Genomic DNA, 18,386 nt, shown 5'->3' with positions numbered 1-18,386 from the left:
GAGGGACAGACAGACAGGAAGGGGGAGAGATGAGAAGCATCAATTCTGTGTTGTGGCATCTTGGTTGTTCATTGATTGCTTTCTCATATGTGTCTTGAGCAGGGGGTTACAGAAGACCCAGTGACCATTTGCTCAAGTCAAGGACCTTTGGGTTCAAGCCAGCAATCATAGGGTCTTGTCTATGATCCCACGCTCAAGCCAGTGACCCCGGGCTCAAGCTGGTGAGCCTGTGCTCAAACCTGCTAAGCCAGAGCTCAAACCAGCGACCTCAGGGTTTTGAACCTGGGTCCTCTGCATCCTAGTCTGATGCTCTATCCACTACGCCACTGCTTGGTCAGGCGCCTTCTACTTTTTAACTTGCTTCTCCACCAAGAAGGCTGAAGTAGCCCTACGTTCACAAACCTCTTCTGAGAACAGTCCAAATCTGACAGAAAAGTGAAAAAATAAACATAGAGGCAACTTTCCCTACCATTTAGGCTGAAAAATTAACTGAATCAAAATTTTTTACTTCTCTTATTCCCATAATTTACAAAGAACCTCTCACTATTTAAAATTTTGGGTCAATTTGCAACTAGTGCTATTGATGAAAATATAACTTTAGAATGTATAGTGTCATAGTCCTAGGGAAATAGAAGATTGAGATATTAAAATGAATATATAAATTCATTGATAGCAGTAACAATGAAAGGACATAAAAGACAGATGACTCTTGTGGAAGTGTGTTTTATTTCAGTCAATTGAATAAAAAGTAATTTTTTTTTAAAGTAAGGTTTTATGATTGTAATCGAGGTAGTGGCTGTAGTTTCAAAAAGGACAAAGCCCCGGCAAGTAGGTCAGTGGTAGAGTGTTGGCCTCGCATGGGGATGTCCTGGGTTTGATTTCCGGTCAGGGCACACAGGGGAAGCACCCATCCACTTCTCCATCTTTCTCCTCATTTATTTCTTCTCTTTCTATTCTCCTCCCGCAGCCATGGCTTGTTCAGAGTGAGTTGGCCCCAGGCACTTAGGATGGCTCCATGGCCTTTGCCTCAGGCGCTAAGAAGAGCTCATTTCCTGAGCAACAGAGGAAAGCCCGGATGGGCAGAGTATCGCCCCCTGGTGGGCTTGCTGGGTGGATCCTAGTTGGGCATATGCGGGAGTCTGTCTCTCTGCCTCCCCTCTTCTCACTTCAGAATAATACAAAAAAAAAAAAAAGGTAGGATGAAGAAAAAGACAAAAAATAGTCTTAAAGCTAGACTTGCTCATTAGATAGAAAAAACAAAACACTTGAATAATTTATTTGATCATGAAGGGCAAGGTCCTGGAAAAATTTAAACAGAAAATTTCATTTTATTTGTAGAGAAGATGACAAGCAGTTTTGAACTTACCCTAGAGAGTTGTGAGATTGCATTTTGGGGTTTGGTGATGAGAATTTAAAGTGATGGAGGAGAAGTTCTCCATGAAGATATGGCAAGTGAGAAAATGACACAGGAAGTTCCTGAGTAATTCCCTAGGTGGGAAGTGGTGTCAACCACCTACTGCCTTTACAGGATTATGTGGAACAAGACCTCTCCTTTACCCCAGACCTTACCATCAGCGACCATCAGCAGCCTTTTGTCAGTGATGCTCTGGACCATGAAGGGAGGCGGGCGGTGTCCAGTGTGGGAGGCAGCACCACGGCCACAGAGCAGTGGCTGCAGGAGACAGCTGGAATGGCTCGTCAAGTACTGAGCAGTGGCAGAAGCGCACGCTTACAAAGGATCGTGGACAAGAAAGCACCTCAGCAATGAATCCTCGATATTCAGGGATGATAGAGAAAGTAGAAGATAAGGAATGTGCGGGAAAACTGAGTGAAAGCGTGACATCGAAAGCCTGGAAGACTTCAGTATACACAACAAGAGCTCTGTGTCTACACATATAAAAATCATAGACGCGAATGTAATGCACCAAGATATAAGAGTGCACAGGGGTGCGGCTGTGGCTCGTTCCTCTTTTCTCACTATCTAATCCTTAGCTAACCATTGTCCACGTGACCGATGTTCCTACCTTCCCCTGGGCAGGTCTGCATCGTCCTTCTTCCAGCGCACGGTCGGCTGAGGGTCCCCCTGGACCTGGCAACGGAATTCCACGGCCTCTTCCTCCAGCACCACCTGGTTAATTGGCCTCCTGAGAAAGGTGGGGCGTTCTGAGGAGGGAGGAAACAATAGTAAAATAAAATATAAATTGGGCATGTTTTAAATACATTATGGAAAAAAAACACACACACAGAGAAAGTGTGGTTTATTATTCGTAGGTAGGTACTTAATTCTCTACCTCAGCTATGTCTTGCTAAGGGCTTAGAAATACAATGTAACTGAATAAATTACAAGTTTTGAAGCACAGAAGTAGCTATGGTTTCTATATAAAACCATAGAACTTTTTTGGGAAAAAATAATAAATTAATTCTTTAGTGGATTCCTGAGTTAAATCATGTAGGTGCTATCATAAAAAATATGAACACTGGATACCATAGAAATGAAGAAAGAGATAAAAATCACTATTTAAATCAATTACAGTGGCTCCGAGTGAAAAACTAAAAGTTAAATGTAAAATAGCAAGAATAAAATACATTAATATTCTGTCAGGAACGCTAGAGAAAACAAAATGGTTGTGCTTTTCCACATAAGTGTTATCTAAATTTTCCCCTGAAAGGTTTCATTTGACAAGGACCTGATAATTCCATAAATATTTTCAATTTTTGTATGAAATGCCGTCTGATTTTCATTTTTCTTTCATCAAAATGCGATCAATCTGTTTTTTTTTTCATAAATAAAAATCACTTATTTATAATTATTTTTATGGAATTTAGTGGGGTAACGTGGTTATCAAAATTCTACAGGTTTCGCCTGACCAGGCAGTGGTGCAGCGGATAGAGCATCGGACTGGGACACGGAGGACCCAGGTTCGAGACCCCGAGTTTGCCGGCTTGAGCACGGGCTCATCTGGTTTGAGCAAGGCTCACCAGCTTGGACCCAAGGTCGCTGGCTCGAGCAAGGGGTTACTCTGTCTGCTGAAGGCCCGCGGTCAAGGCACATATGAGAAAGTAATCAATGAACAACTAAGGTGTTGCAACGAAAAACTGATGATTGATGCTTCTCATCTCTCTCCGTTCCTGTCTGTCCCTGTCTATCCCTCTCTCTGTCTCTATAAAAAAAAAAAAAAAGATCACAAAATTCTACAGGTTTCAGGTACTCAGTTTTATACATTATCTGAACACTGTATAGCGTGTTTATCACCTCACGTTAAGTCTCCGTACATCACAATGTACCCCCTGTATACATTCCTCCATCTCCCCCACGAGCCCACCCCTCCGGCAACCACCTCACTGCTGTTCCTGTCCATTAGTTATTTCTTTCTTTTTTGCTAAATCCCTTCCGCCTGCCCACCTTTTGCAAAGCTGTCAGCCTGCTCTCTGAGTCTGTCTCTATTTTGCTTGTTAGTTTTTTTAATTTTGTTCATGAGATTCCACACTGGTACTTGTTTTTCCCTCACTGGCGTATTTCACTTAGCATAATGCTTTCCAGCTCCATCCATGCTGTCGCAAAAGGCAAGATTTCCTTATTTTTTACAACCATGTAGTATTCCATTGTGTAAATATTCTAGCTTTTTTAGTCACTCATCTGCCAACTGGATACTTGGGCTTCTTCCAAATCTTAGCTATGGTAAATAACACAATGAACATTATTGACATGCACGAATATATTCTTTCATATTAGTGTTTTAGGTTACCTTCGATAAATTCCCAGAAGTGAAATTGTTGGATCATAAGCTAGTTCTATTTTTAATTTTTTGAGGTAGCTCCCTACTGCTTTCCACAGTGGCTGCACCAATCTGTATTCCCACTCACAGTGCATGAGGGTCCCCCTTTCTCCACATCCTCGCCAACATTTGTTCATTGATTTATTAATGAGCGCCATTCTGACAAGTGTGAGGTGATATTTCATAATGGTTTTAATTTGCATTTCTCTGGTGATTAGTGACTTTGAGTATCTTTTCATATGTCTATTGACCATTTGTAGGTCTTCTTTGAACACGTCTATTCTGGTTCTTTGCCCAGTTTTTAATTGGATCATTTGCTTTTTTGGTGTTGTTTAATAAGTTATTCACAAATTTTGGATTTTAAACTTTTAACAGATGTATCATTGGCAAATATGTTCTCCCATTAGGTGGGGTGTCTTTTTGTTTTGCTGACGGTTTCTTTTCCTGTGCAAAACTTTTTAGCTTGATATAACCCCATTTCTTTCTTTTTCTTTTCTTTTCTTTTTTTTTTTGCCCTTGCTTGAGATGATATAACAGAAAAAATATTGTTATAAAAAATGTTTGAGATTTTATTCCCTATGTTTCCTTCCAGGATTTTTATGGTTTTGAGTTTAACATTTAATTCTTTAATCCATTTTTGGTTTCTTCTTGTGTATGGTGTGAGAAATTGGAAGGTGATCTACTTTTACTTTCTGCACATATTCTGTCCAATATCCCCAACATTATTTCTTGAATAGATTATAATTACCTTATTGTATGTTTCTGCTTCCTTTGTCAAACATTAACTGACTATAAAGGTATGGTTTATTTCTGGGCTCTGTTCTGTTCCATTTATCTATATTCTGCATTTATGCTAATACCATGTTGTTTTGAATACTATGGCCCTGTTGTACAGTTCAATATCAGGTTGTAGAATTACTCTAATTTTGTTATTTTTTCTCAAGATTGCTGAGTTTATTTAGGGTCTTCTGTGGTTCTGCATAAATTTTTAATCTTTGTTCTAGTCTGTGAACTACATAATTGGTAACCTGATAAAAATTGTGTTGAATCTGTAGATTGCTTTGTGTAGGATAATCATTTTACTGATGTTAATTCCTTTTAGCCATGAACGTGGTACATACTTCCACTTATTTGTATCTTCTTCAATTTCTTTCTTCAGTATCTTTTTCTGAGTGCAGACCTTTTACATTTTTGGTTACATTTATTCCTAAGTGTTTTATTCTTTTTGAAGCAAGGTGAATGGAATTGGTTTTGTTTTGTTTTTTTGTTTGTTTGTTTTTAGTTTCTTTTTCTGATAGTTCATTCTTGGTATATAAAAATGCAACTGGTTTCTGGTTATTTACTTTGTATCTTGCTACTTTACTGATTTCACTTATCAGTTCTGTTTTTTGGCTGAGACTTTATCGGTTTTCTACATACAGTATCATATCATCAGCAAATAATAATAGTTTTACTTCTTCTTTTTCAATTTGGATGCCTTTTATTCTTCTTTTTATCTGATTCCTGTGGCTAGAACTTTCAGTACTATGTTGATTAAAAAGAGTGAAAGTGAATATTCCTGTCTTCTTCCCAGTGATAAGGGAAACAGTTTTAGCCCATTGAATATGATATTTGTTATGGGTTAAAAATATATGGTCTTTATTATATTGAGATATGTTCCCTCTACTCCTACTTTGCTGAGATTTTTTTTTTTCAAATTGGTGCTGAATTTTACTAAGTGCTTTTTCTGAATCTATTGATATGATCATGTGGTTTTTATCTTTCATTATGTTTATGCAGTGTGTGACATTTCTCGATTTGCAAATATTGTACCAATTTTGTATCCCCTGAATAAATCCCCCTTGATCATGTCGTATGATCTGTTTAATGTATTGCTGGATCCAGTTTGCTGATATTCTCTTGAGCATTATAGCATCCATGCTTACAAGGTATATTGGTCTATAATTTTCTTTTAGTGTAAGTGTCTCTATCTGTATATGCTAAACAATTAGACAATCTGGAAAAAAAAATAAAACTTCTTAACAACATACAATCGTTGAAAGCTGAGTGAGGAAGAATGAAATCATTTTAAATTATTTTTAACTACATACTGTCATATCTACTTTTCTATTGCCACTTCCAATTGTATTCTCCAAGTGTTCTCAATATTTACCCATTTTTTTGTTTACTTAACTTTAAGTTTATTTCCCTACTTTTCTACTTTAGTGTTTCCATCCTTTATTCTTTGTTGTTAATCTCATCCGCATTCTAATATTTCTCAATATAAAGCTAAGGAAAAATAATCCTTGTTGTAATAATTTTACGATATAAGAGAAATATAAAACAGCAAGGGGGGAGGGAATGGAAGCACTCATTTGTGGTTCCATTCAGTTGTGCACTCATTGGTTGCCTCCCGTGTGTGCCCTGACCAGTGATCAAACCCATAACCTTGTCGTTTCAGGACAATGCTCTTAGCTGACAGAGCTAACTGGCCAGAGCCAAGCTATTGATTTTGGTAGTAACCACACAGTAAGATCAGCATCACCTTATGAGTTCTTGGAATGTTAAAAATAAAAAGGAATCATTAGTGTAGAATACGGGCTTGTCTTTCCATTTCCCTTCGCTTGGAGGTATTCATTCAATTCATCTACAAGCTGCAATAATCTATGTTAAAAGAGAGCTAAGCCACTGTTGTTATCACTTGAGTCTGAGAAGTGATCTGTCAGAAGACACTTTCTGGCCCCTGTGATTTTATTGGCGATATTTTATGATATGCTGGCATATGGATGAGCAAGTTGAAAGAAGTCTTTCCTTCATCCGCTCCTTTGTTCAGATCATGTGAAAACAGTTTCTCCTCCTATGCCAGGTTTCAAGTTTGCGAGCTGAGGAATGGGGACCAGCCAGCAGCTTGAGCTCATCAAAAAAGTGATGAGAGGTGCAGTCAGTTAAGACCATGAAGAAGCTTGTTCATAATATCAAGAAAAGTGAGTTCTGCCCTGAGGGTGATAGAGAGCTGATGAAAGATTTTAAAAAGGAAGCAACATTTTTTAATAAGCCTATAACAAAGGTCATTTTTGCAGGTCCGTGAAAGAGGAACAATAAAGTGAAAAATGAAGCAATGAATTGGGTCAAACAGTCTTATAAAAAATTGTTTCAGCTTAGACTGACGCAATGCTTCTCAGAGACAGAATGAAGGTATGTCTGAACTGAGTGATTAATTAGAAGTGGTGCTGAAGAAAAAATTTTAGAATGATTCTCAAGTTTCTGTTTAGCAAATTGGAAAAAATTTCCAGGTAAACTATTCTTTTGGTATGTGTGTGCATGTGCACATGTGTGTGTGTGTGTATAGATCCTTTTGTTGCAGGATCAACGCACATACACACATATGGTAGATATGACAACAATGATTACTTTATGCTTAAGCCATTGTTACTCAAGTTTCTGTTACTGAAAGTCAAAAGCATTCTTAATTAATAAGATAAAGGGGACTATTTATATACCATATTTTGTGGGTATAAAATAGCTCTTGGGTTTAAAAAATATATAAATCAAGGAGAAATCAATTTTGTCCAGATTGTCCATTGGTTGGGACATAGTTGTTTGTAATATTTTCTTACAATCCTTTGTGTTTCTTTGGTGTCAGTTTTTATTCCTCTTTGATTTCCAATTTTATTGGGTCCTCTCTACATGAAGGACAAGAACCACACGATCTTATCAATAGATATAGACAAAGCATTTGATAAAATCCAGCAACTATTTATGATAAAAACTCTCAGCAAACAGGGAACAAAGTTGGGGTAATCACACTATCTGATATCAAACTATACTCAGGGGTATAGTAATCAAAACAACATGGTACTGGCATAAAAACAAACATATAGATAAATGGAACAGAATAGAGCCCAAAAATAAAACACATCTTTATGTTTAGTTAATATTTCACAAAAGAGTCAAGAACATAAATTTGGGTAAAGATAGCCTATTCAATAAATGGTGCTGGGAAAATTAGACATATACCGGTACGTACTAAAAATTAAAACTGACTTCCTTCTCACACTATACATAATAATAAATTCAAAATAGATTAAAGACTTTAATGTTAGATTCAAAACCATAAGAACCCTAGGAGAAAACATAGGCTGTAAAATCTCAGACATTTCTGGTAGCAATATTTTCTTTGATATATTACCTTAAGAAAGGATAACAAAAGTAAGAATAACCAAATGGAAATCTATGAAGCAAAAAACTTTTGCACAGTCACAGACACCTTCAATAAAATGTAAAAGACAACACACTGAGTGGGAGAACATATTTCCCAATGATACATCTGTTAAAGAATTAGTATCCGATATGTACAAGGAACTTATGAAGCTCAACATAAAAAAAAAACAATCCTATTAATAAATGGGCAAAGGACCTGAATAGAAACACTTCTCCAAAGAGGACATAGATATGGCATATGATAGACATATAAAAAGATACTCAATGTCACTAATCATCAGAAAAATGCAAATTAAAATCACAATGATAAATTACTTCACTATTGTCAGAATGGCTATCATCAGTAAAACAACAAACAACAAGTGTTGGCAAGGATGCGGAGGAAAGGGAACCTTTGGGCATGGTTGGTGGGAATGCAGATTGGTGCAGTCACTGTGAAAAGCCATGTGGAGCTATCTCAAAAAATTAAAAATGAACCTGCCTTATGACCCATCGATTCCACTTCTGGCACTATATTCAAAGAAATCCAAAACAATAATTTGAAAAAATATATGTACTTTTATGTTCCTTGGAGCATCATTTACAATAGCTAAGATTTGGAAGCAGCCCAAATGCCTACTGGTAGATGAGTGGATAAAAATCTGTTGTACATTTATGCAATAGAATACTACTAGCCATAAGAAATAAAATTTAAAATAAAAGTAATTGTGCCTTTTGTAACAGCATGGAAGGACTTGGGGAGTATTATACTTTGTAACATAAGTCAGTCAGAGAAACACAAGTACCATATGATTTCACTTCCGTGTGCAATCTAACGAACAAAATAAACTAACAAACAAAATGGAAACAGATTCCTAGATATGGAGAACAGACATAGAGCTGTCAGAGCAGATAGATGTTGAAGGCTAGGTGAAAAAGGTGCAGGGATTAAGCTAAGAAAAAAACCTCATACAGAGACAACAGTTTGGTGATTACAAGAGGACAAGTGGGTGGGGAAAGGTCAAAGAGGGAAAAGGGTGGATAAATGGTGATGGAGAGATACTTGGTGTGCTACATACACAATACAATATACAGATGATGTATCATAGAAATGTATACCTGAAACCTACATAACATTATTAATCAATGTCACCCCAATAAATTCAATTAAAATAAGGCATCAAAGGAGCTACTTCAGCATGATAAAAATATTTCATCAAAAATCAGATGCAAAAAATATTTTAAAAATAATACACTAAAGTTACGCCTGTTAAAGTCAGGAACAAGATGGACATTCCAACATTAGTAATCAACAAGAAAAAGAAGAAAAGTGTACCTATTGGAGAAGAAACAAAATAATCATTACTTGCAGACACTACCAGTATAGGACAATAACTTTGATAATTTATCAAGGCAACAAAAATAACTATATACAATCATTATGACAGTATTGGAAAAAAATGGAAAGTTTTATAGGATAAATTCTGGCAAATTTATACATTAAAAACTTGTAAGTCATTGTGATGTTTTAAAATTATGTATCTAGCTCTTTATCAAACATGAAAATTTTCCATGGCATGATGGTGATTATAAAATAAATTTCATAATGGTATGTGGGAATAGTTGTATTAAAACATATGTGAATATTTTCAGGCAAAGATCTTACATGTTTCTTTTAACATGGTATCAGTCACAAAATGGCAACATATAGATGTAATTAATCTGAGGGGCAAACTTCACTTTGGTAGACTTGTCACAAACTTAAAATGGTCTCTTCCTGGGGGAGGAATGTCAGGGTCTTTGAGGGTTTTTTAGTTATTACACATGTTTCAAGCCAGAGTGTTTTATATAGAGACCAGTGGAAGCACCAGATTAACAATTTCAAGAAGAAGCAAGACATATGATCCCCTGCTGCTGTTCTGAAGAACTCAACAGGAGTGGAGGACATCTCCATGAACCCTCCCATTCCCTTCTGCCCTCAAGCAGAGTCTAGTTGCCTAGCAACTGGATAACTATAGGAGATACCTTTGGAAGCCTAACATTGACTCATGGTGGAAATGCAATTCAATTGATTTAAAAAAATGGACAATGCAAAGAAAAATAACTCAGATAAAAAGTCATTTGCATTTACATAATACATTCAGATGGGTTTTATACCTGAACATTAAATTGTGTCTTCCAATAAAGTAACCCTGAAATTTATTAATACTCTGTACTTTGGTCACAATTTTAAAGTATTAGTCTGAGAATTTCCATAGCATCCATTAGAACAATTATCTCTATATTCTATTACTCATTTATTCCAGTTGTTTTCTGATAATTATACTAAGTTCACCTTCTGCTTTGCAATTTTAACTGCCTAAAACCTGTATGTTAAAAACTCTAACTTGGTCTATCATTCATTTAAATAGAAATAATTTTTTTTGTAAAAACTGTTTCCCAGTCTCTTTGACTAAATCTTGTTTCTGGAAAGTCTGAGAATCAGAAACATGAATATTAAAGATTTAAAAAGTTGTACAGGCAAGAACTCATTTTAATTGCTTTGCCTTTACAGTGGCTACTATTTCATAAGCCAAACACAAAGTCACACCCCTTTCAAATACACCTTATATAAAAATTATGAGGAAATGTCTTGGAGTTTACTGATTAGTGTCAGAATGGTCTACCCAGAAATGTAAATTAAGAAGGATTATAAAGTTAAATTGATAAGAGAATCATCCAGTGAGTTGGTAAATGATCACATTCAATACTCATTAATGCCCCATGGAATTTTCATTCCAGGAAGCTCTGCACAATTAAAATAAATGTACATGAGACATCTTGAACTACTGAATAATGAACAAACCTTTTTAAGGCATGTCAAAATCAGGTCACTGATTTTTGCATGGTATTGCCTTATGTCTGATTACATATTGAAAAACAGGGTGAGAAATCTCAAGGGCTGTTTGCTGACTGCTTATCAATTAGATTACAGTGCCTCTGAATGGCTGGATCCCTAATTATATAATTATATAGCCATGGAGTGATCAGAGGCAATGTCTTTACCAATACAATTAACATTTTTTTTTATGTGAGATAAACCAGTTTTGAATCACCTGCATAACTCACTTACAAGGTGAATCTCTCTTGAGGCTGTTGTGTTGTTTGCAGTGTGACTCTGATTAAAGTACAGCTAGCTCTGAAGTAGTCAGGGTCAACTTAGTTCCAAATTGGAATTCTGGAAAATCCAACTTTGTGTTTGGTTGTTGTAAAATCAAATGCTAAGTTTCATTGTCATCATGTCAATAATAGAAAAAAAAAGTATTCAATATAACAATACTATAAATCTGAAATATGGCCACATACCTCTTAGGTTTCTTATTTACATGGTACAATGAAAAAAAAATTGAGTGCCCAGTGGACAAATTTCTCTTTTTAACTGGACTCAGTCATTTAATATGGCTGCAAAATTGTAAATGGTTGAGTCGTTACTGCTATGCTAGAACAACCTTAACGATTTTAAAATAAACTTTGCTTGCCATTATAAAAGTAGTGCTATGGCACTAATTACATAGGTAAAGTCCTTTAAGTCCTATAAGATCCAGGTTATGCAATAAAAGGACATTAGTGCTAACCACTGCTTGTAAACCTTATCTTAATTAACTTCAGCTGACCCAGAAGGACCTACCACCCTGCAGTGTCTATTAACTTGGAAAGGGAGATTGCTAGCTCTCGTAAGTCTCCTTTTATTTAACTGGGCGTAGAGGAAGGAACGTGCATGATGACAGCCATTCAGTGTGAAACACCGGGCCCTTCGAGAACAGCCTGGATATTCATTAGCAGTCTATCTAAATGTGATTAACTAAGTTCAGGCTGCATTAGTTTCTTGCCAAGAATTTTCTTTGTCTAAGAGAGATCATCCTTTGCGGCAAAGGTAAACATAGGTAAATGTCTTCTAAAGAAATAATACGCCCCTCTCACCTTGTTTTTGAGGCCAAGTTTCATGTGATCGCTGACACTATGATATGAGAGGCCCGCTGACATCAGGGCACATGTCTATTCATCTCATTACAGTGAAACAGGGCGTGGCACATTGTAGGTGCTTAAGAAATATTTCTTAAATAAAGTGATAGAAAATATTTTGATGTTTTAAAGTTCACGAGTAAACATCATTTTTTAAATGTTATGGTTCCCAACAATCATATGTGTTTTTTTTTTCTAATTTTATTTAGAAAATTAAAAATAATGGGGTGACATTGATTAATAAGAGTACATAGGTTTCAGGTAAACATCACTATAGCATTTGAACTGTTGATTGTGTTATGTGTCCATCACCCCAATGTCAAGTCATTTTTCATCTTTATATTTGTTCCTCTTTTAATTCTCTGTTTTGAATACCTAAATGAAGTCAATAGATTATTTTTAAAAGCAGGTGTTTCCTAAGGTGTTTCCAAAAGTCCTTTTAGTGAACAGCAGTTAAATATAAATGAACAATACACTTGCTATTTGAAGAAATCCTCTAGTGTCAACAACTGAACAATACATGGCAGGGGGGGGGAGAAACTCAGAAGAAATAAAAGTAAAAATATATCACAAGTAAATTTGTTTAAGAGTGAAGTGTTTTGAAAATCGAAGATATAAGACAAGGTTAAAACATCCATGAAATAAGAACAGAATGATATAAATAAAGAAAAAATAGAGAGAAGAAGGACAAAGAGAGCTTAACATCTAATGAATAAGTACATGTTTGACAGAGAAATAAAATAGAAAAAAATGGAGAGGATTATTTTTTACTAATTTAAATAAATAAATTTGTGATTGAGATTGCTCACCAAGTGTCTAGCCCATAAATAAAAAACAGTGTCAACCCAAGGTACAGTATTGATTTTAGAATACTGGGATAAAAAGACAGTACTAAATGAAGAAAACAAAAAGGAAAATTGATCACATTGGAATCAGAAGCACGGTAGTATTTTCAATTGCAATAGCGGAAGCTAAATGATATTGGAGATCACTTTAATATTTTGAGCAAAAAATACGTTATACTCTTTATTTTTTATTTTTTGTATTTTTTCAAAGTGAGAAGTGGGGAGGCAGACAGACTTCCCTGCATGTGCCTGACTGGGATCCACCCGGCATGCCCACCAGGGGGCGATGCTCTGTCCATCTGGGGCATTGCTCTGTTGCAACCAGAGCCATTCTAGCGCCTGAGGCGGAAGCCATGGAGCCATCCTCAGCGCCAGGCCAACTTTGCTCCAATGGAGCCTTGGCTGCGGGAGGAGAAGAGAGAGACAGAGAGAAAGGAGAGGGGGAGGGGTGGAGAAGCAGATGGACGCTTCTCCTGTGTGCCCTGGCCGGGAATCGAACCTGGGACATCCACACATCAGGCCGACCCTCTACCGCTAAGCCAACTGGCCAGGGCCACACACAAACACACACACACACACACACACACACACACACACACACACAAATATATATGTTTTAAAACTAGAGTTGTTTAAGTAGTTAAAGTATCAATTAATTTGTGGTGGAATGATGGCATTTGGTCTGGAATGAGCTGTAGGCTCCAGGAAAGCAGAACGAAGGAGAACAGTTCTGAACACAGAAGTTACCCAGGAGAACACACAGGGTGTGGGCAAAGGGGAACCCGGCCTCCGAGTGGAGGTAAGAGAAGCAAGAGGGTGAAGTCTCTGTAGTAGGACTAGCAGCATCCAGCCCCGTCAGACCAGGCTGGCGGTCTGAAGCCGCCAGGGATGCTGGAGCAAGGGCAAACTTCACACTTCATGACTGAACAGAATTTAGAGGAAGTTAAACATCCTGTTAGAGAGTTTAAGAATTCATGATTGGTGTCAACAAACAAATAAAAGAGAAAAAAATGGGTTAATTGTTAATTCCAGGGAGAATGGATACTGTGTCAGAAAAGAAATGCCATCACACTAGCATACACTCAGCTCACATTCTGTATTTATATGGGGTTATAACAACTCAGATTCTGAATATTAATATTACCAATGTTTTTAATGTCCTTATACTATAAGGACCAAAAGAAGAGAAAGGGGAAATGAGAAGGGGCAGGGGATTGAAGTGGGCCAAATCATCATCTTCCAAAACAGAATCTCAAAATAATGTATACAGTTGTGGAATAAGTACGTATTTAGAAATATAAAAATAAATGCCAAAAGAAAAAGAAAACAGGCTTCCAGGAATATTTAAAGATGAGAACTGTGTATCTGGGTGTATTTGTTCGGAAGTAACATGTAAAATCTTCAAATATTTGGAAAACATTCATTTTATTTTGGTCGTTTCTTAATGTCAGGTAAATTTTGGATAACAGACACATCTAACTGCACCATAGCTATAAATTAAATTATGTAACATAACTGACTTAAGTCAAGTGTTAGGCAAATTCTTTATAGAGGCATCCAGAACTGCCTGTCGATTTTAGCATCACATTTACACTAGGCTGCCTACTTATAACTTTTAGATTTGGTACCTCCTACTTAACTAAAATGTCATTTTTATGGCCAGAAAATATTGAAGAACAAATACAATAAACAATTCATGAAGTATAGTATAGTAATATTTTAAACATTAAGTTATATTGATCATGACCCTGGCCGGTGGCTCAGTGAATAGAGTGTCAACTCTGTGTATGGACATCCCAGGTTTGATTCCCAGTCAGGGCACACAGGAGAAGCAAAAATTTGCTTTGATCCACCTCCTCCTCTCCCTCCTTTCCCTCTTTTCCTCCCTCACCCAGGGGCTGGATTGGTTATAGCATGGCCCGGGGCACTAAAGATAGCTCCTTTGGAGCACATCAGCCTCAGGCACTAAAAATAGCTTGGTACTCAAGCATGGGCCCCAAATGGGGTTGTCCAGGGGATCCCAGTAGGGTGCATATAGGAGTCTGTCTCACTATCTTCCCTCCTCTCACTTAAAATAATTAATTAATTAATTAATTAAATTACATTAACTATGTCTTTGTCTAAAGAGCAGATCTTTAAAATATAAGCTGTAATTTTCAAACTGAAAATCATCTAAGTCCAAGACCACTTACTAAAGAATCAAAATGCTTGCAAATAGTTACTGTATTGACAAAGATCCTTTATTCCTTTCATTGTTTTCCTTGCTGTTTATAAGTGAATTATATTTTTGAACAATTAAATATTGTCAATTACCTTTTCGGCATTACTAATCTTAAAGGCTGCCTTCCACCAGACCTGTGGTGGCGCAGTGGATGAAGTGTTGACCTGGAATGCTGAGGTCACCAGTTCAAAACCCTAGGCTTGCCTGGTCAAGGTACACATGGGAGTTGATGTTTCCTGCTCCTCCCCCTTTATCTCTCTCTCTTTCTTCCTTCTAAAAATCAATAAACAAAATCTTAAGAAATATATACTGAGTAGCAAAGGACCTTCCAAAACCTCTTATGGCTACAAATTGATTATAGTTGCCAGATCTTTTCATGCAAAATTATTGCTACAGGAAAATAAATTTGAGAGAGAGGAGAGAGAAAATATAAGCAGTTCTACTTTTCTAAACTTGTATCAGAGATGATCATTCTAACAATGATTAAATATAAAGAGGTTTGATTAAAACATGGACTAGATGCAAAAGCATCAGAGTAAAATAAAGAAGGTCCCATTACACAGAACACACGAGCGATTTTATTTCCCCCAGAACTGGGGAAGAGGGCCTGTCTCATATCGTACTTGTCACGTCCTTGACTTGGACCATCACTACTGCTTTTATCACCTATTTCTGGGTTTGGACATGGTTTTCTTATTGATAATGACATTTTAGTTTTCCTCCTCAAACTTAATATTGTACTTATAACCCCTTAAGTCAATTCTGACTAGTTTACACCAGCAGATAAACATTTCTCAGCTTCCTAAATCAATTCTTCCAAAGGAAGTTCCTCTAGACAAATCCAATCTCTTTGGTTTACAGCAATTTTCGAAATAATTTAGAAGATCCCCTGTAACTCCTGACATGTTTAGGGATCTCCTGTACCTCTCATCATTCCTTTAGGTAAAAATTTCATAACACAGTGGTGTTTTGGTAAGTCTAATTGCTTCGGTAATGAGATTAAATCCTTTCAATTTCCCTTTGAAGGCAGTAACTACTGCTATAATGCAACATATTGTGTTCCAAAGCTCATGGAAGTTACAGAAAAAGTGCGTGTCTTTTTTCTCTTCTTTTATTTTTTAATAGAATAGCTGCTCTTTTGGGTATTTAATGCTAATGTTCCAGGACCAGTAATTTTATATATTGCTAGGCAAAACTGTATTTTATTCATTACAGGCTGAAAAATATTTTGGGAACATTTATAGATGACTGCATGAAATTAAATGGAAAGCTTAAGCTTTCCTGAGTTCTGCATGACAGAAATCTAAATGCATACTTTGAACAATTTTATTTTTTTACTCTTCAATTCTTCTAATGAATTACGGGATTTCTCCTGGTTTTGTCATCTGGGACAGCAAGCTGCTTAGCATCCGCAAGGAGTATTACCAGAGATTACTCGGTACTCAGAGTGATTGAAGAGAAATGCCTGCAGTCTGGTACCTACCCATAAAGCACACCCCAATGCTCTAAGTGTGACGGGTGTCACAACGGGGCTCTGCTTTGCATCACGGCCCTACCTGTACCCCAGGGGATGGCACTTCCCAGATGACAGGAGCGGGCTTTTAGGGGCTTAGGCAAGATTCTGATGCTACCCTCGAGCCTGTTCTGGAGTAATAACCAGAACTAAGATTTTTAACATATCACAGACAGAACTAGAAGATTCTTTTACTAGCACAGAAAAAGTACTTTAAAAATCATAATTGTCTTCTGAAGGTTGAAAAGAATATCACAGAACATCTGCAGCAGTGAAAACTTTTATTAAACACATATAAATATACCTAGGTACGTGAGTGTGTATATATGTCTGTGTGCATGTGTTCATGGGCATTTTTATTTATTTATTTTTGCATTTATGTATGTATGTATGTATGTATGTATGTATGTATGTATGTATTATTCAGTGAGAGGAGGGGAGGCAGAGACAGACTCTTGCATGCACCCTGACCGGGGTCCACGTGGCAAGCCCACTAGGGGGCGATGCTCTGCCTATCCTTGCTCTGTTGCTCAGCAACTAAGCTCTTCTTAGCTACCTGAGGTGGAGGCCCTCGAGCCATCTCAGCACTTGGGGCCAATTTGCTCCAACCAAGACATGGCTGTGGGAGGGGAAGTGAGAGAGAGAGAGATAGAAAGAGAGGTGAGAGGAGGAGGGGTGGAGAAGCAGGTGGGAGCTTCTCCTGTGTGCCCTGACCAGAAATCAAATCCAGAACAGCCACATGCTGGGCGGACACTCTACCACTGAGCCAATCGGCCAGGCCCATGTGCATATTTATAATGTATATCTCTATATGGACATTTGAATGGGACTTTGTTGTTTTCTAAAACAGCGTTTCATTTTCTAGGAGCTTTAGAATCCCTGTTAGCCCCCAGTTTTTGTTATTTTATTTCTCCTTCAGTTTTCCACAGCTGCCCGGTACTTTTATTTCTCACTTTTGTTTACTTAGCCACCTTTATTATACACAATTTTCTCCTTCTTACTGTTTGCTCCACTCTTCCTGAGATACAGATCTATCAGGTTTTAACCAATTAATTAAATTCTCTCAGTTAAAGTCCTTTGGTGTTTAAAGTTGAAGAAACATAAATATCAGAGTCAAACAGTTTATTTTACTTTCTATTTTTGAATTTGCATGTACGTATATAGCTAGCCAGTCTTTAAGAATAAGCTAAAACTCCAAATACTGCGATTTGAAATGTTTAAAAGTAAACAGAAACGGCAATGTCTTTGTGTGATCCTCTCTACCTTAAAAACCTTAGCCTCTGTCTCACACATCGCAGACACTTGTTAAATGCATCACCGTAGAATGAGTGGTAAACTGTAGACCAACGGACTTTGGGAAAGAGCAATTGTTTACATTCTGGTGAAAGGCAAAAATCCTATAAATATATGACCCCAGGTGAATTAACATCTGAAACGCATTGTTTTTCTTCCCAGCAAAGATTTCCTCTTGGAGACAGAACCCGAAAGCAAGACCCCTCTCGTCTGTCGCTGCTTACCACAAGTCAGAAGGAACTCCTGTTAGAGGGCCTGCTGTTCAGTATCAAGAAAAAGTGTTAAAAGGCGGGGGGGGGGGAATATATGATATATATATAGCAATCTATAAATGAAAAAGGAACTTTACCGAAGACGGTCAGCTCGGCCGGGTCACTGTCCCTTTCCCCCACCATGTTGGTGCCCACACACGTGTACATGCCCGCGTCACTCTTCCTGGTGTTGGAGATCATCAGTTTCCCACCACGGATCTGTGGCCATTAAATAGGAGAAAAGGAAAGACAAGAGAATGGAAAGGAGACATAACTAAGAAATAGTTCTGAATATTCAAGCACAAC

General features: G+C 37.2%; 1 protein-coding gene across 14 annotated transcripts in view; it reads right to left on the bottom strand.

Moving 5' to 3' along the window:
* Positions 1-18,386, bottom strand: part of ROBO2 (roundabout guidance receptor 2) — a 1,384,729-nt gene that overhangs the window by 163,118 nt on the left and 1,203,225 nt on the right. For all 14 annotated transcript variants that reach the window (XM_066347995.1, XM_066347997.1, XM_066348002.1 and 11 more), the window contains exons 4-5: positions 18,179-18,299; positions 2,025-2,163 (exon numbers count right to left, since the gene is read on the bottom strand). In XM_066347995.1, coding sequence (XP_066204092.1) covers positions 2,025-2,163; positions 18,179-18,299 — 260 coding nt within the window. The remainder of the gene's footprint in view (positions 1-2,024; positions 2,164-18,178; positions 18,300-18,386) is intronic.

The sequence above is a fragment of the Saccopteryx leptura genome, chromosome 8, assembly GCF_036850995.1.
Source record: "Saccopteryx leptura isolate mSacLep1 chromosome 8, mSacLep1_pri_phased_curated, whole genome shotgun sequence".
Taxonomy (NCBI): Eukaryota; Metazoa; Chordata; class Mammalia; order Chiroptera; family Emballonuridae; genus Saccopteryx; species Saccopteryx leptura.
The sequence above is the reverse complement of the archived record's forward strand: the minus strand, read 5'-3'. Positions and strand labels throughout refer to the sequence as shown.